The sequence below is a fragment of the Colletes gigas genome, unplaced genomic scaffold (assembly GCF_013123115.1).
Source record: "Colletes gigas isolate AHSC1104 unplaced genomic scaffold, ASM1312311v1 Colletes_gigas_Sc00012, whole genome shotgun sequence".
NCBI classification, from domain to species: Eukaryota; Metazoa; Arthropoda; class Insecta; order Hymenoptera; family Colletidae; genus Colletes; species Colletes gigas.
In genome coordinates, this window is record NW_025106641.1 from 291,523 (window position 1) to 310,547 (window position 19,025).

A 19,025-nucleotide genomic window follows, 5' to 3' on the forward strand; every position below is an offset into this window, starting at 1 on the left:
GTTACCCATAATGAAGAAGTTGTTCTTCAAAGGTAACACCGATTACCAGGTCTCACCACGAGGAGGTTGCTGCGAGTGGAGACCCAAAGTGAGATCGATGGAACAAAGTTCGATCGACCTTCCTTTTTACACACTTAGAAACTAGATTACGCAAAAAAAAAGATGCCAAGTAATTACTGTTCTAAAACAAAGGAGGAAGCTAAATTATGGGAGACGCGACACGACGAAACGCGACACAATACTGCACAGTGCAGTAGGAATATGAGGTGCGACACGTACCGAATAGCGGGTCAAAAGGGGCAGCTCGTTGCCTCTCAGCGAGTCCAATTGAAGGGGAGGAGAATCGACGCACCAGACACGGGTTCTCCATTTCTCCCACGCATCCTGCTGGGAGCCCGTAGGACCCAACCCGGGACGTCTGACACAGGAGAGAGATCCTGAGTCGGGGCTACCGCAGACAGGAACAGGTCCCCTCTACGGCCGATGACTCTTTCCCTAGAATTGTCTCACCAGAGGACGGCAACCGACCCTTCGAACCATCTAAACGGCCGATCACTTGCTTTCTACATTAAAGCAGCGGTGACCGGAGAAACGAGACTGGAAAAGAAGCTATTAATTCATTCATTACTTGGCAATCTACGCAGTAAATAAAATAATATACAATGTAAATTGAAAATTAACGTCGTAGGTGGAATTGAGAATTAATGTGAATTAATGTGAATTAATGAAATATAGGAAACATCGGAAAAACAAGGAAAAGAAGGAAAGAGAAAAATTCGACGTTAATTTTTACATTCGCGCTGCGCCTTAAAATTAATCGCTTACGTGTAAATCCCGATGAATCCGACGTCATCTATTGATCTCCTCCTCCTCCTAGAAATTGATCTGGTAAAAAACTGAAATAAAAATTAGTAGTTATGTGTACATGTAGACAAATAATAAAACCTAAATAACAAATTAGTTTGAAATAAGGAATTGGAACAATCCAACGAAGTAAATTAACGAAACGAATCATTCGAAAAAAAAGAAACCAACGATGTGTACTTTGAATTATAGATTAATTTTGAAAATTAAAAAACCAACGAAGCGCAAGACGAATAACAAAATAAATCGTAAAAGAACAAACCAACGATGAAAGCGAGACGAAGATAGAATAGAATAAATTGAAAAATATCAACCCAACGATGTAATGAATATAGATAAAACTAGATGAACGAAGAACCCAAATATGAAAATACCTAAATACATAAAAATGCAGAAAAACACAATATTTTCATTAGTTATATTAATATTAATTGTATCTATACCAAAACCAAAGGGTGATCCTTCCTTCCTGGTCAGCATCGCAGAAGATATCTGAAACAGAAAAAAAAACGCGTGACAGTACCCCCGGCGGCTCCAGGAGTACTGAAAAAATTTGCCCAGCTGTGTCCACTTTTATGCAGTCAAGCCAAAGAATCAACGAGCCAATCAGCAGCCAGTCCGCTGGGGGCGACACTCCGATAGAGCGACACTTGCTTCACCTAAGTTTATAAGAGACCCCCCTGAGGCCCGCGCGGGGGAGTTATCTCCCAACCACCAAGCAAGACGGACCGTATCGAGATGAAGAATTTAATTGAAGACTTACATTCGATCAAAATCGAAGATGGCGGCCAAGGGACAAAACCGGTCTTTTTAAAGACCAAGAAAATCTCACTTGTGGGAACAACTTATGCAATGAACTGAACAACTTTTATATTTAACAAACTCAGAGACACTTTACATCTCTGTTTTGTAACAACTTTTATATTTAACAATTCAGAGACACTTTACATCACTGTTTTGTAACAACTTTTATATTTAACAATTCAGAGACACTTTACATCACTGTTTTGTAACAACTTTTATATTTAACAACTCAGAGACACTTTACATCTCTGTTTTGTAACAACTTTTATATTTAACAACTCAGAGACACTTTACATCTCTGTTATGGAACAAGTTATGCGATAAAACTGAACATGGTATATTTGCCTATACATATAGGAAGGAAATTCGTCGTTAGTATTGTCGCCCGTCAATGCACTTAATTATGCAAGATCAGTATACTATCTAATTTTATTTTTTATTATACCGGTTTGTAATATCGTAAAGATCAATGCAAAAACATTATGTACAGCTCTTGTATTTCTTTGATTTATTCAAGTAGTCAAAGTATAATATTTAACAAACTTTTGATTCAAATAAAACAACGAAAGACACAAAATTTGTGTAAGCACCTGTTACATGCAACCTATGTATAAATGCATAATAACTAATATTGATATACGCATAACGAACTTAGTTTGTGATATGAAACATTAAGAAAAGTGTAAATTAATAAATAGGTTTCAAAATAGGTATTCCAGGTTTAACAACTTTCATAAACAATCGTTCAGGGTTATTTGGAATATTTCGAGCTACGTGATATGTATTTAGTTATTTAGCTGTCAAATATATAATTCGTACAAGTGCAATTGTGTTTTTGGGGGTGATTACGATAAATACGCTCAACGAGTATCGGATTTTTTTGACGATTTGTTAAAGTGCAATGCTGTACCATTAGTTTTGATCGATGGTGGTTGCGAGGATAAGAAACTGCAAACAGTTATATCTAGAACTAGAGAAAAGGTTCGTACAGCATCATCTTATTCTCCGATCTGTCAACAGAAAATGAAATTTTTGTCCTTTACATATTTAGGAAGTTTTCAACGATGTTACGAGAAAGAAGAATGTTCGTCATGTGCAATGCTTATTCGAAGCTGATAATGCTATAGCTACTGTAGCAAGGATATTGAATTGTCCTGTATCGAGTTATGATTCAGATTTGTATGTGTTTGGGACATTGTACATACCATTTGATACATTGGACAGTTACACGGTGAAAAGTTCAACTGGAAATGGTTACACGAAACGTTGTAAAATTTATAAAGTTGAACACTTATTAAATTCTTATAGAGGTTTAAGTAAATCTACACTGCCATTAGCTGCAATATTACTAGGCAATGATTATGTAAAACTTGGTACATTTAGAAACTTCTTTGGTTATTTAAAGTTACGACGAATAACAAGAAAAAGGTATAGTAATCGACAGTATTGTATAGAAGCAACTTTACAATGGTTGAGCGGATTTTACACCTTGGACAAAGCAGTCATTGCAATACTATGTAGATCACCTAAAACCACAAGACAATAAATATTAAGCATAATAGAAATTAATATAAATGGCTATACAAATGCATCTACAGAAATACTTGTTCCATTGGGGTTTTTACAGGAATATGCAGCTCGTGCCACAACACATTCCATAAACAGAATTTTTAAATTTGATGGAGATGTTAATAGTCTAATGTACATGGAAGAAACTGATAAAAATGGAGACTTTGAATCATCCGAAGAAGAAGAAGAAGAGGAAGAAAACGAAGTTGAAATATTAGACATGCTTAAAGGGGTCAGAATCTGCTACCAATAATGCACTAGCTAATGTACCTAATTTGTTTGTAGATGAATTTCTTATGGGCAATTATCCTGCATATTTTATGGACTTGTTGGTTCGACGTTTATATATTTGTCCTGTACAAATAGAGAATTATTCCTATCCATTGAGCAATGTAATAAGTTTAAAAATTATTAGAGTTATATATGCATTTCTGCAATCAGGAATGAATAGAAGGAGAGGTTTCATGAAATACATGATTAGAGATTAGAATAAAAAGCTTAAATGTTACGAACTAGAAGGCACTGACACTAAATTTTCTTCCCCATTACTGTCCCTATCTAATCTTAGAGAAGTACTATTAACGAGTCCAGGATTAAAAAATAATGTACAAACATGCGTCATTGATTTTTCATTACCATTTGAATTTAAATTCAAGTTATATAGACACAAATATATAAGCAAAGCCCATATTGAATGAAAAATTGACACATAAATACACGTTTCAAGACCCCCTGATCATGTTTGACATGAAACAATACTTTGGAAATAAATCGTTTGAATATAGTTTATCAAGTAAGACTTTCGAAATTATTTTCAAACTATTTATTTTCTAATTGTTCTACTATTTCAAATAATAATTTTTTGATTTTATAGCAAAGAATGTTTACTTAATATCAATTCAATAAATTCAATTTGTATTTGTATATTTTTCGCCTATTTAGGCAAATATACCATGTTCAGTTTTATTGCATAAGTTGTTCCATAACAGAGATGTAAAGTGTCTCTGAGTTGTTAAATATAAAAGTTGTTCCAAAACAGAGATCTAAAAAGTCTCTAAGTTGTTAAATATAAAAGTTGTTCAGTTTAGCGGTTCCCACAAATGAGATTTTCTTGGTCTTTAAAAAGACCGGTTTGTCCTTTGGCCGCTGCTCGTGAACCATCTCCTTTCGCCATCCTCGATTTTGATTGAATGTAAATCTTCAATTAAATTCTTCATCTCGATGCGGTCCGTCTTGCTTGATGGTTGGGAGATAACTCCCGCGCGAGGACCTCAGGAGGCTCTTATAACGTTTCAAGGAGCACGGACGATGGTCGCCCCCAGCGGACTGGCTGCTGATTGGCTCGTTGATTCTTTGGCTTGACTGCATAAAAGTGGACACAGCTGGGCAACTCTTTTCAGTACTCCTGGAACCGCCGGGGGTGCTGTCACGCGTTTTTTTTTTCTGTTTCAGATATCTTCTGCGATGGTGACCAGGAAGGAATGGATCACCGTTTGGTATACACGTAACTAATATTAATATAACTAATCCATGTATTGTGTTTTTCTTCCTTTTTATGTATATAGGTATATAGGTATTGTTGTACATATTTGGGTTGTTCCTTCCACTAATTTATTCAATTATTTTCCTTTCAGGTTTTATCTATACATCGTTGGGTTGATATTTTTCCAATTTTTCTGTTATTCGTCTTACGCTTCGATGGGTTGTTCTTTTCCAAATTAATCTATTATTGCACATCGTTGGTTTGTTTTTTTTCTATTAATTCGTTTCTTTATCTTACTGCGTTGGGTTGGTCAATTCCTATTATGTTTTGGTTTTGATTTCGATTTGTTATTTAGGTTATATTTGTGTACATGTATTATTAATATGTACCTATTAATTTTTACGTTAGTTTTTATGCAGGTCAATTTCTAGATCGCCAACAGATGACGTCGGATTCATCGTTAAACGTAAGCGATTAATTTTAAGGCGCGGCGCGAATGTAAAAATTAACGTCGAATTTTTCTTTTTCCTTGTTTCTTTTTCCCAGATTTCCTATGTTTCATTAATTCACATTAATTCTCAATTCCACCTACGACGTTAATTTTCAATTTACATTGTATATTATTTTATTTACTGCGTAGATTGCCAAGTAATGAATGAATTAATAGCTTCTTTTCCAGTCTCGTTTCTCCGGTCACCGCTGCTTTAATGTAGAAAGCAAGTGATCGGCCGTTTAGATGGTTCGAAGGGTCGGTTGCCGTCCTCTGGTGAGACAATTCTAGGGAAAGAGTCATCGGCCGTAGAGGGGACCTGTTCCTGTCTGCGGTAGCCCCGACTCAGGATCTCTCTCCTGTGTCAGACGTCCCGGGTTGGGTCCTACGGGCTCCCAGCAGGATGCGTGGGAGAAATGGAGAACCCGTGTCTGGTGCGTCGATTCTCCTCCCCTTCAATTGGACTCGCTGAGAGGCAACGAGCTGCCCCTTTTGACCCGCTATTCGGTACGTGTCGCACCTCATATTCCTACTGCACTGTGCAGTATTGTGTCGCGTTTCGTCGTGTCGCGTCTCCCATAATTTAGCTTCCTCCTTTGTTTTAGAACAGTAATTACTTGGCATCTTTTTTTTTGCGTAATCTAAGTGTGTAAAAAGGAAGGTCGATCGAACTTTGTTCCATCGATCTCACTTTGGGTCTCCACTCGCAGCAACCTCCTCGTGGTGAGACCTGGTAATCGGTGTTACCTTTGAAGAACAACTTCTTCATTATGGGTAACACCGAGCTAATGGCTGCGAATTTAAAACAATATAAATTTGATTTTTAATCTAAATCAAAATTAAATGTTGTCTAATACTTTTTTCTAGGTATTCATCAGCTCAACTTCTAGAAAATAAATTTCAATGAGATAAGTTTTACTTTATTTATTTTCAAAAATCGTATTAATAATATACATATGTGCGCTCATACATGGGAATAAAAAAAAAATTTCTTTTTTTTCAATAATTAAAATATGATCAGGAGGTCTTAAAACGTGTATTTCCGTAAAATAAATTTTACAAAATTTTTTTTTCATTATGGATACTTTGCTTATGTGCGCCTACATAGGTCGGAAAGTAAAAATGCCTGGGCAGTCGAGAATCCAAATCGTATGCCGTTGACTGGAGGTCGGATTTCAGTTGTGTGGGAGAAAGAGGAAGTGGGAGAATCGAGAAAGAGGGCATGCGTCAGTTTGCCTTTGTCGTCTTTCCGAAACTCCACGAGCTCACGTACGCGTATCTAGCATGTGTGAGTGTGCACCCGACGGTGCTTTTCTGGCATCACTGTATGTAGGCAAATTTCAACAAAATCTACAGATATCTATAGATATGTATTAATATTCTATATTAAAAAATACATAAGAATCGCTGAAAATTATTTTAGCATTTTAAATGTTTTATAACAATATACGTATGTATATTGCATTTACTTGGAATAGATAGAATAGCTTAGCACCTTCGTTTCTCTGATTTTTCTCAACACATTCTTTCGTAATTTCATACGTGTTGTAAATATATTGTTATGAAATACATTTTTCGTAAAAATTTATGCAACACTCAATCTGGCATTACTGTACCATACTCTCTTTACAGTATAAAGTTTATACCGCGAAACGCCGTGACATTAGCTAGTACTTTACTGTACCGTTCATTGACCGTTTATTTTCTAAATTAAAGAAAACATTTTAAAATGATTTATCGTCAATTATTTCAAAGCAAAATCAATTTTAATGCATACTAAATGTTATGATAATAATTCGTTTGGAAGCGTTTCGGGTCATTTTATAGCACAACTACAAATATTTTTACATGTAATTTATTACATTGCCCTGTAGGTTAAATTAGGAACGCATCATAATGAAACGTTTATTTATCGATAATATTCCTTCGGTAATTAGAAATGTACATTTCAAATAAATATCTTTTTAGGTGTTTATCTGCTATTTCTACATATTATAAGTAAGAAAAATAATTCGAAACAATGACGTCTATTATAAAACTTCATGCTGTTTCTGGGGCTATGGACGAGTCGCCTCCTTGCTACATATTGCAAGTTGATGAATTAAGAATATTACTTGATTGCGGATGGGATGAAAATTTCGATCAGGAATTTATAAAAGAATTAAAGCGGTAAATTAGCTATTGCAGAACTGTAGCAATATATTATGCATATTCCAGTGGTGCGTTATTTTATAGGTAAAAATGTTGTCTACCTAGGGCTCTGACCAAAGTAATGCATTTTTTATTCCTAACTTGTTAAGCGATAACTATAAAAAAAACCAAAAAAAAAAACAACTTAATTTCAAGCATGATGATTTATTTGAATTAATTAAATTTTGTCTTGGGCCCCGTGTAAATATAACATGCCATTTGCATATTCATAAAAGTTTTCCCAATTATTTAAAGCATACGTATCTATTTAAACGAAGTTAAACAAAATAACTAGAACAATAGACTAATGTAACTTTTTCCAACTGTGTAGGCATGTCCATCAAATAGATGCGGTATTATTGTCGTATCCAGACCCGTTGCATTTGGGTGCTTTACCATATTTAGTTGGAAAATGTGGTTTGAATTGTCCTATATATGCTACAATTCCTGTATATAAAATGGGACAAATGTTTATGTATGACATGTATCAGGTATATACACAATAAAAAAAAGAAAGAAGAAAGGTTCAATCATTTTTTTAACTTTAATCGTATCATGGACAATAATTCATTTGTACTTTTGATTACAGTCGCGTCATAATATGGAAGATTTCGATCTATTTACGCTCGATGATGTCGACGCAGCGTTTGACAAAATTGTTCAATTAAAATATAATCAAAGTATATCCATGAAAGGGAAAGGATATGGAGTTACCTTAACACCTTTACCCGCTGGTCACATGATCGGCGGAACCATTTGGAAAATTGTGAAAGTCGGCGAAGAGGATATAATATACGCTGTTGATTTCAACCATAAAAAAGAACGACACTTGAACGGCTGTGAGTTGGAAAGATTGCAAAGACCATCTTTATTGATAACGGATGCTTTTAATGCTACCTACCAGCAAGCTAGGCGCAGAACTAGGGATGAAAAGTTAATGAGTACGTCGATTGAAATAAAACTTACTACTTCGTAACAGATATGTTTGACAGCGTTTCACAACATTTTGTGTTTACTAATATTTTACAGCTAATATTTTGCAAACGCTACGCGGCGGTGGCAATGTTTTGGTTAGCGTAGATACTGCTGGTCGTGTATTAGAATTAGCACACATGTTAGATCAACTCTGGCGCAATAAAGAATCTGGTCTACTTGCATATTCGTTAGCTCTTTTAAATAACGTTAGTTACAATGTTGTGGAATTTGCTAAATCACAGATCGAATGGATGAGCGACAAATTAATGAGGAGTTTCGAAGGAGCTAGAAACAATCCATTCCAATTTAAACATTTACAACTATGCCACAGCATGGCGGAACTGAATTTAGTTCCTAGCCCAAAGGTCAGAGGCTATGAAAAAATTGACAATTTATAAATGTAATAGAAAATTGAACTTGCGTATACGATTATATTGTAGGTTGTACTTGCAAGCACTCCGGATATGGAATGCGGCTTTTCGAGAGAATTGTTTCTACAATGGAGCGGCAATTCCCAAAACAGTATTATATTAACTAGTAGAACATCGCCAGGAACACTTGCAAGAGATTTAGTAGAGAAAGGAGGCAACAGGAATATTACATTGGAAGTAAGAAGGAGAATAAAATTAGAAGGCATGGAGTTGGAAGAATATCAAAGAAAAGAAAAATTGAAACAAGAACAGTTAAAACAAGAACAAATGTACGGAAATTTATATTGTATATTGTATAGTACAAGTTTCATTACTGATTTATATATTAAAAAATAATATGAATATTTATTAGGGAAACTGCTGACGTGAGCTCGGAATCGGAAGATGAAATAGAAGTGGGAGGTGGACGAGGAAAACATGATTTGTTAGTGAAACAAGAAAGTAAACCGGGTTTCTTCAAACAAAGTAAAAAGCAACATCCTATGTTCCCGTTCGTGGAAGAAAAAATTAAAATAGACGAATATGGAGAAATTATAAGGTAATATTCTCATGTTGTAAACGGTATTCGTACATGTATAATAGTTTTCGAAAACATTTATATTCGAATTCATCTTATTGCAGGCCCGAAGATTATAAAATAGCAGAGACTATGCCGGAAATAGATGATAATAAGGAAAATCTAGAAACAAAACATGAAGATGCTGCACATCATCCGGAGGTACCTACTGACATTCCCACCAAATGCATTCAAGTTACACGTACAATGACAGTTAATGCATCTGTCACATACATAGACTTTGAAGGCAGATCTGATGGGGAATCGTTACAAAAGATCCTAGCACAATTAAGACCGCGGAGAGTTGTACTAGTTAGAGGGTCGCAGAAAGACACAGAGATCTTGGCTCAGCAAGCGCAAAGTGCGGGCGCGCGAGTGTTCGTCCCAGCGAGAGGAGAAACGCTGGATGCTACAACGGAAACGCATATATATCAGGTAATGGAATTTCATCGGAACATAATCTATTTCATTTCATACTAAAATTACTAATCTAATAATGCCTAGGTCCGTTTGACCGATGCTCTCGTTAGTGGTTTGAATTTTTCAAAAGGGAAAGGTGATTCGGAGGTAGCGTGGATCGATGCAATGATAACTGCTCGCGATCAAGTATGCCGAGATGCTGTCGCTGACACACAGCAAGATGATGCGATAGACCAAAGTGATAAAATACTTACTCTAGAACCATTACCATTAAACGAGGTATGTATACTTGAACGGGGAAAAATTCTTTTACTTGGAATATAAATATATTTAATATATGATGTTCCTATAGGTTCCCGGGCATCAAACAACATTTGTAAACGAATTAAAACTGTCTGATTTTAAACAGATTTTAAATAAAAGTAATATTCCTTCCGAATTTAGTGGCGGAGTTTTATGGTGTTGCAATAATACTATCGCTGTTAGAAGGGTTTGTATTCGATACATACATACATACATACATACATACATACATACACATCATCTACATTCTAATAAAATTTAATGTAATTTAATTTCAGCAAGAGGCTGGCAAAGTGATACTAGAAGGTTGCATTTCTGAAGATTATTACAAAGTACGTGAATTATTGTATGAACAGTATGCAATTGTATAAATTGATAATTATAAATTTTGTACATGAATTTTCTACTATTTTCTTACACACTCAAACTCATGGTCTTCAATTTCTATGTACATAATTCAAGTCGAATAAAACGAAACCTATAAATATAGTAGTTTATTCATAAACAAGATCGCCCGTTTGTATAAACATACACTTTATTATACAGTACAAATTTTAGACTTACAATAATTTAAATTAAATGCTTAGTAGCTACAATTATACGTTTCTTTCTTTCATAAACGTATACCGTGCGTGCGTGCATTCTTTTAACATAAATTTATAGTTTGTTAATTTCCCGTTTCAATTCAAAGTTTATCGTTTTATAATATAAAGTTTAAATAAAATTAACAAAATTACTTTAAATGTAAAATAGTGAATATTTTTTTAACAAAACAATGCACACCAAGCGCTTGCGATACGTGGAATGTTACAATAAATGTAAAAGTTGCTAGTTATAACTTACATTTTTTATGCATTCGTTTAGTATGAAAAATTAAGAATTTTATCTTTTCGATATAGCTGAATAGTATAACAGTACCATACAAGCAACGATACTTGATTCTGTTTATCAACATATAAATACATATATACAATATCTGTCCAATCTAAGGACAGAAACAACATTTATTAATGTTTCCTTTTTTTACTGGAATGTACCTGTGCTTTGCTATTTGTTGGAAACTGTCTTCTATAATCTATGTTTCCGTCAATTTGTTCGCTAATTGGTCGATAACAACGGACAGGTGAGTTGAGAATATTATCAATTTCTGTACTCGTATATTCTGAAAAGGAGACCTTACTGGCTGTTTATTTAAGAATAAATAAATAAGTTTATATTTTCAAGATTCTTACCAGGCAATGATTCTTCTTGATCTTGCGTTTCTTGGCAGTTGTTAACATGTTCCTCGTAATGTGCACGATTAGTTGTTCTATAGATTAAGCAAACACCACATTCGAGAACTTCGTTATTAACGTTTTTCGATGTTATTTTACTTTCAAATAAATTAGCATTATTTTCATCTTCGTTATCGGTTATGTATTGTTCACATTCCGCAGCGTGTGTTTCTATTTTATCGCTCGGAAAAGACTGATTGCAGATAGGGCAATTTATATTATTTCCTACATTATCTCTTGTACTTTCAATTTTTTTAATTATCGAAGTCCTGTTATTATCCTATAAAGAACGAACGATGGAGAAAATTTAAAATACATATGTTATTAATAGAAATCCATAGAAATTTCTTACCTGAAACAAATTATTTTCCTCCGTGATTTCGATAATCTTGTTTTCGTTTTGTTCGCGTAAACCACGTAATTTTTCCTTACTTTGTTCACCAATTTTTTTCCGTAATTTTGCATCAACCACGCTATTCCACTTTCTAGTTTTTGCCTCTCTAGCCTTTTCTTTTTCTTCTTGTTGCTTTTCTCTTTGTTGCCTTTCTTCTATTTGTTTTCTATAAAACTCTTCCCTTTTTCTTTTTCTCTCGTTTTCCTTTTTTCGAGCCTCCTCCTTTAAGATCTCCAGTTTTTTCTGTTTCTCAATTTGAATTTTTTCCAAAATCATGCATTCATTTTTTATTCTACGCGAGAGTCCTGTAACTGGTAGTGGTTTAATTTCTGTATTATCGAACATTTTAATATTACCATCGGCTTTATCTTTCTCTAATTCTGCAAGAATTTCTTCATCCGTGAGAATATCACTTGTAACACTTTCTTCCATATTGCTACCGTGTGCTGTTAGATTTTCAGTTTCAGGTGTATTAATAATATATTTTTTCTTATTACTAATGTTTTTAAGCGGATTCAGAGGTATAATCTTTCTTGTATATAAAGAAAGCAATTCAGGCGATAAGCATTCCTCTTTTTGATGTTCTGCTTTAAAATTTTTTGTACTCTCTATATTACAAGTTCTGCTAATATTGTTAGTATTACCCGAACGTTCATCTTTTTCGTTTGTAATAACAGATGCTCCTTTGTGAGAACGTAATATCCTGCTTGGCCCTTCTTGAGGTAGCGTTTTCTTTTTTTTAACTATTTTTTCATCTTCGTCGCTGTTAAAATGTGTTGCGTTAGAAGAAGAAAGGACCACGGTTGATTTACGTTTATTAGGTCGTTCAATGTCATATTTGTTTGTACATTCCATTTGATTCTCTTCAGCCTTAATGTTTGTTAATGTTTTTTTGTCCAAACTACCTTTAGCAAGTCCCACCTATAGAAATGTTGAAAGAAGGATTAGAATTATATCAGATAGAATGAAGTGGACAACTATTCTCTTTTTTTTTTACAGAAATACGATTTATTCAAAAATTGTTTGTAGCTTACAGTTTTAATTACTATTTCAATAGAAACACTTATGCATACATGTTCGTATAAATGCAATCTTTACAACTTTTATAAAAAATACAGATAATCAGTTTCAATTATTTGTATACAAAACATCAATCCTATTTTTCTCAAACTGTTCCATTTTTTCGAACAATTTATACTTAAGAAAAAATTTGTTAAGTTTAGTTAAATTTGATCGCAAATGTTCTATTCGTTAATTATAAAAGACAATATTAAATACCATTTATGCTAAAGAAATGTTATATTAATAAATGGTTACATATTTTTAATTAGAGGAAAAGAAATGGAAATTTTTTATGTTAAGAATATGAATAGTTTGAATGTAATTTCAATACATAAAACAGAAACTTGATTATTGCGTGCAAATACAATTTAACATTGATCTTTTACGGTACAATGTCGTACCGAAAATATTTAATATATGTATCTAAGAAGCAGGTATTCCCTGAGATCCATTAACGATACGATCTGTAAGAATTGGATTGTACGGAGGTACCCACCTGAATGGGTGACCCCCACTGAAACTTAGTATCGGTAGTACGTTGCCAACTATGCCACAATTCTGTTGTTTGTTTTAAATGAATGTTTAATGCGAGCACTAGTTTCTCAAGCGACTCGGGTGTTTGTGCATCTTTGCATAATCTAAATGGCATACGATCTTGTACTAAAGGTCGTTTTGGCTGTTGCAAAGGCACATCATTTTTGCTAGTGTACGAATCGAGCGGATTAACTTGCCACCGTTCTAGCTTTTGATCACGTTCCGAGTGTGTGTCTACCTTTGTCTCCGCATTATGCGTATGAGGATCTTGCGAAGTATTTTTTAATTTTAATAAAACATATTTGTTTGCGCTCTGATGATGACTGTCTCTCGTATTTAGATTATCGTGTAATCTATCGAACGTGTCCTCATTGTCAAAGTTTTTGCCCCTGTACGCAGAGTTTCTTGATTCTGTAATGGTAGCCACAGGTTCAGGACTGCTATGGCTGTGAGTGGATATCCGGTGAAATTCAGGCGACATATGATTCGATTGATGTAGGAGTAGCGATCTAGATGTGTTGCTATGTTCCTGTATTTCCAATTCTTGTGCTAAATTTTCCTTGGATATCACTTGTGAGATACAATCGTTGGAAGATTGTAATAAATCCTGAAAATTATACCATTATATAATGCCTATAATAATCGAGTTCCATAAATTAATTCTAAACAACAGTACGCTCGACTTTTATTTCTCGTTTATAAAATATTAAACAGAGTTAAGGAAGTAACTATTTACAAGCGATAAACTAACCTTCTGTGCATTTTTACTATCATTAGCCGTATTTGCCATATCTTTCGATTCATTAATAAAACACAAGATTTCTTTCATATCCTTATATGTATACCATGTTTCGTACATTTTCATATCTGCAAAATAAACAATGTTTTCAGAGAATTCAAGAATATTAAAATACAAAAAATCATTGTTTATGCTTCGAAAAAATAAAATTCCTCTTATTGCGATCCTATTAAAACGACGGTAAAAGTATATTGTTACAGTAATATTATTTAAAAGAACAAAAGGTATAATTAAATAAATTGATGATGATGCTTGAAAAAAATTTACATGATCAATGATATTCAGGAATTATTCGATTACCTAGAAGCTCCCGTTTCATTTGTTCTTCTTCTTCTTCAGTTTCTTTAGTTGTCAATAATTCAAGCTTATCCCGTTCCATACTGTCTGACATGTTTCCTTGTAATTTTGTACGTATCAAAATAGTGAATGTCAATAAATCGTTTTGTGCTCAACGAATTCAAGTTTAACCTTAAAATTTGTACGCATTTGTAGTTTCAAATTTTTCCACACCACTGCTTAATTGCTTTCTTAATAACATGCGTACCCGTCGGAAAGATTCAATAGTAAAATATTCACTGAAAAACGTGTATTATGCTAAATATGCGATTCCAAACAACTTCGGGCATCAACATCATTTGCTTTTAACTATGTCTTGCTTCATGAAATATCGATATCGAAAGTAAATTATTTCAAATTCTTCAGTCTTTAAGCTTATTTACAAGAGCAATTCAACTATCGAGGAATGCCATAGATGAACTACATTTATCTATTATATTATAATTAGATAGAATAATAGAAATATTATAAAAGAAATGTATAATACTGTAAAATGATATATTATCGTTTAAACTTAATTAGTATTTCATGTACTAAGTACAATGTTAGGATATGCTAATTTGTACAATTTTTGTAATATTTGTACGTATATAATTATAAATCAAATATGCATCTACAATTTTTTTAGTGCCAAGATGGTATAATGCAAACACACATATATCCATTAATTTTATCATTTGAAAGCAATACGACTCGTGCAACAATTTTTACAAATGTGTCGTAAAAAAAGGGGTTCGTTTGGTACACTGTACTTCTCTCAAATGGTACACAGTAAAAGGATTTGGACTTTAGCGAACACATTTTTTTTTATAGCAGATTAATGCTTGGAGAATGTAAAGAGTCTCTCGTGATACATTATGCTCATATTTTGTTCAACTTTAGTTAATTTCAATCTAATAAAGTGTAATGTGTTGGTTATGAAAGAAAGCACGAAGATATAAATATGGCTGCCCCCACGGTCAGATCATGTTTTCGAAATAAGTAAGTTTTTAAATAGATATTTTCAATAATAACTTCATATTTTTAATACACGTTACGTCTAATGGATAATTCTAATTTATATTTACTAACTTTTTAAAAATGTCATACATTAAACATAACCTTTGTTTGTACCTTAATATCGACATAACAATCATATTTATAAATTCCGAAATGTAACGGAAGTTTCAAGGACTTTTTTCTCTCTTTTATTTAATCCTTTGTCAGTCTTGTATTTTTGACAAAATCTGCCCAAAAATGATCACCGTTCTCTTTCTTACAGTTTACAGAGACAATTTTCAATAGACCGGATATGGGGTAAACAAAGTGCAAATCATATTTTACAAACTTATTGTATTTCGAACACTCAGCATCATGTTTACCATGCTACACCTGCATGTTTAAAGAAGATTAATAGCAAATATAGCAATGCGGTATAATTAAATCTATTTAAATATATATATTTAATAGATATGTATATTTGTTTGTGTAAAAAATGCTAAATTATTTTTAGAATTTAAGACAATTATTCATCAACAAAACTTTAGACGATCATGTACCTGTAGTAACGGCGACCAAGAAATCACTTCTGATAGAAGTATGGAAACCTATGACGGTAAAACAATTAGCAGACTCTGCCAAAAGGGATATCGAGGATGTTCTTGAAGTCCTGTGTCTTGAGAATACAAGAACATCGTATGTAGCAGATACTTTTTTAACAAGTTTTGAGTTAATATCCAATGTTGTCAGAAAACTAGGTGGAAATCCTAAATTAATTGCATCACCGGATAATAGGAAAGCAGAAGTAAAATATAAGGATATCGTTAAGAGGTAATGTAAACTAACGCGTCTAAACCATTAAAATGATAAAATCATTTTTTTTATTATAATAACAAATTGTATTTAGTTCTCCGCCCGACGAATCTGTATTAGTAAAACGACACCCAGTTGTAACAATCATGGGACATGTCGACCACGGCAAAACTACGTTATTGGATGCGCTACGTAACACATCGGTCGTAGAAACGGAATTTGGAGGAATTACACAACACATAGGTGCTTTTGATGGTTGGTATTAATACGATACTTAAAAATAAATAAAATGTTATGAAATAAAATCACGACCAAGTGTATGTACAGGTGAAATGTTTTTCGTAATATAATTAATAGAGAAAATGATACGGAGCAAAAAGAAAATTAATTCTTAAATATTTATAGCAAAAGAATACGGTATTATACTAAATTGTTAATAATATCATGTTTAGTGACATTGAAGTCTGGAGACAGAGTAACATTTCTGGATACTCCCGGACATGCTGCTTTTGCGTCTATGCGATATAGAGGTGCACATATTACAGATATTATAGTATTAGTAGTAGCAGCTGATGATGGTGTTATGGAACAGACTTTGCAAAGTATAAAAATGGCAAAAGATGCAAATGTTCCGATTATCGTGGCTATCAATAAAATTGATAAACCTAATGCTGATATTGTAATTTTTATTTAATGTCAAAATATTAATACTTGTATGAAATAAAAATGACAAATATTCAAATTCATAATTTTATTTTAGAAACGGACGCAAAATATGCTTGCAGAGAATGGTATTTTAGTTGAAGATCTTGGTGGAGATACACAGTGTATTAACATATCTGCTTTAAAGGGAACCAATTTAGAAAATTTAACGGAAGCCATAGCCTTGCAAGCTGAACTGATGGATTTGAAAGGAGATCCTGTGGGATTAGTGGAGGCTGTTGCTATTGAATGTTCTAATCACGTTGGTCGCGGAAAATTAGTAACAGCTTTGATTCATCGTGGCACTTTAAGGAAAGGCTGTTTAATAGGTAAAATCGTTTTATATTAAGTTTTGCATAAAAGAGAAATGAATTCAAATTTTAATATTTGGAACGTATTTTAAGACCGTAATGCGTAAAAGAAAAGTGGGGAAAAACGACACTCGTTAAACTAAATATAGTAAATGCGTTCATTTTTAAGTGTCTGGATTGGCATGGGCAAAAGTGAGAGCTATGTTTAATGAATCTGGACGTTCAATTTTGGAAGCCAGACCATCAGAAGCGATACAGATTATTGGATGGAAAGACTTACCCAATGTTGGAGATGAGATATTGGAAGTAAAAAACGATAAAGAATTGCAAATGGTTCTAAAATTTAGACAAAATCAACAGAATGAGACTTTGGCTAAGGAACATAATGAGGCTGCTGATAAGAAGAACCAAGAACATCTTAAGGTAATAAATTGAAAATAATATCTAGTTTATATATAAATAATACCATTTTCTTATCAGATTAAGTGTAATCTACTTTCTTAATTATAGCAATATAAAAAAATTTTATCACTAAGGAGAGAATTCGGGAAAATACAACCGATATTTAAAACATTTAAACACATTCGTCGTTCTACTTCTAAGGAAACGGTGAATACGACTCCTGAGGTTAATGTTATTATAAAAGGTGATGTGGCAGGAAGTGTCGAAGCCATATTAGATCTGTTTGACACGTATACAGATAACGAACTTTGTCGTTTAAATATTGTTCATTACAACATTGGACCCGTCACTGAAACAGATTTAGAATTAGCAAAAACGTTTAATGGTAATGTATTGTTTTAAAAAATTTATTGTATATTATTGCAGATTGTTTAAGACTATTCGTGTATTTCTAGCAATTATTTATCATTTTAATGTAAATATACCCAGTAAATTGGAAAAAGAAGCCAAGGAAAAGGGCATATCTGTTCGAAAATATAATGTTATATATAAACTGTTCGATGACATTAAAAACGAAATTAATAGTAATTTGGGTGAAATTCATGTCGAAGAAAAAATAGGTACTATTAACATAAAACAACAAGATGATTTATACATACCTGCAAAGACGACTGATAATATTTTATTTGTTTGTTTTTTTTTCTAAACGCAGGCGAAGCAAGCGTGTTGAAAATGTTTGAGATCACAGACGGAAAGAAAAAAGTTAATGTTGCAGGTTGTCGTTGTACAGCTGGTGTTCTGCAAAAATCTGCAATATATCATTTAGTAAGGAATGGGGAAATTATTTACACAGGTAAATAAATTATAACAGTTAATACGTTAGACTATTAATTGATTAGTATATTAGATTTGTACAACAATTCTTTCTTTTGACATCTATTAAATAAGGTTGAAATTATTCGTCAATTGCTATAGGTTTCCTTTATTTTTAATTTTATTTTATTTTATTTTATTTTATTTCTCAGTGAACATATAAATAATACTTGTACAGTATGTACTTCATGTATTTTCAGTCAACGAATCAATAATATCGGAATACTTTGTTGTGTCAACAGGAAAATTAACGTCGATGAGACATTTGAAAGAGGAAGTGTCATCGATCCAAATTGACGTCGAGTGTGGTCTTAGATTTGAAGATATAACCATGGAATTCCAGCCTAATGACACTCTTGTCTGTTTCAACCAGAAGAAAGAGCGTCAAACAATTAACTGGGAACCTGGATTTTAGTCGATGTGGTTGTATTTAAACGGTCAGAAAATAACATATGTCTAATA

The 19,025-nt window shown here is 33.1% G+C and overlaps 3 protein-coding genes and 1 pseudogene across 6 annotated transcripts; 3 read left to right on the forward strand and 1 right to left on the reverse strand.

The window, feature by feature from the left end:
• The first annotated feature begins 162 nt into the window (after positions 1–162).
• LOC122398900 lies at positions 163–4,749 on the forward strand (annotated as a pseudogene).
• Positions 4,750–6,939: 2,190 nt separating this feature from the next.
• Positions 6,940–10,474, forward strand: LOC122398781 (probable cleavage and polyadenylation specificity factor subunit 2). 3 transcript variants are annotated; one of them, XM_043398965.1, is made up of 11 exons: positions 6,940–7,080; positions 7,179–7,379; positions 7,732–7,891; positions 7,990–8,341; positions 8,430–8,740; positions 8,816–9,075; positions 9,159–9,344; positions 9,428–9,797; positions 9,867–10,061; positions 10,135–10,272; positions 10,364–10,474. In XM_043398965.1, the coding sequence occupies exons 2-11, from the start codon at positions 7,231–7,233 to the stop codon at positions 10,454–10,456; spliced, it is 2,214 nt and encodes a 737-aa protein (XP_043254900.1). In that variant the 5' UTR covers positions 6,940–7,080; positions 7,179–7,230; the 3' UTR covers positions 10,457–10,474. The 3 variants fall into 3 exon arrangements, with proteins under 3 accessions (XP_043254900.1, XP_043254901.1, XP_043254902.1); XM_043398966.1 differs by having other exon boundaries at positions 7,013–7,060; XM_043398967.1 differs by lacking the exon at positions 6,940–7,080 and having other exon boundaries at positions 7,281–7,445.
• A 291-nt stretch (positions 10,475–10,765) lies between these two features.
• On the reverse strand, positions 10,766–14,838 carry LOC122398779 (histone-lysine N-methyltransferase, H3 lysine-79 specific-like). Its single transcript, XM_043398960.1, has 7 exons — positions 14,693–14,838; positions 14,449–14,616; positions 14,101–14,216; positions 13,312–13,956; positions 11,712–12,674; positions 11,318–11,639; positions 10,766–11,247 (listed from the first exon to the last, which is right to left on the reverse strand). The coding sequence occupies exons 2-7, from the start codon at positions 14,537–14,539 to the stop codon at positions 11,093–11,095; spliced, it is 2,292 nt and encodes a 763-aa protein (XP_043254895.1). The 5' UTR covers positions 14,540–14,616; positions 14,693–14,838; the 3' UTR covers positions 10,766–11,092.
• Positions 14,839–15,209: 371 nt separating this feature from the next.
• On the forward strand, positions 15,210–18,978 carry LOC122398664 (translation initiation factor IF-2, mitochondrial). Of its 2 annotated transcripts, XM_043398748.1 has the most exons (12): positions 15,210–15,465; positions 15,746–15,896; positions 15,977–16,158; positions 16,258–16,293; positions 16,370–16,530; positions 16,728–16,954; positions 17,036–17,306; positions 17,458–17,711; positions 17,799–18,075; positions 18,146–18,310; positions 18,403–18,543; positions 18,806–18,978. In XM_043398748.1, exons 1-12 carry the CDS (start codon positions 15,428–15,430, stop codon positions 18,976–18,978), a joined length of 2,076 nt encoding a protein of 691 aa, XP_043254683.1. In that variant the 5' UTR covers positions 15,210–15,427. The 2 variants fall into 2 exon arrangements, with proteins under 2 accessions (XP_043254683.1, XP_043254682.1); XM_043398747.1 differs by having other exon boundaries at positions 15,977–16,293.
• Positions 18,979–19,025: the final 47 nt, after the last annotated feature.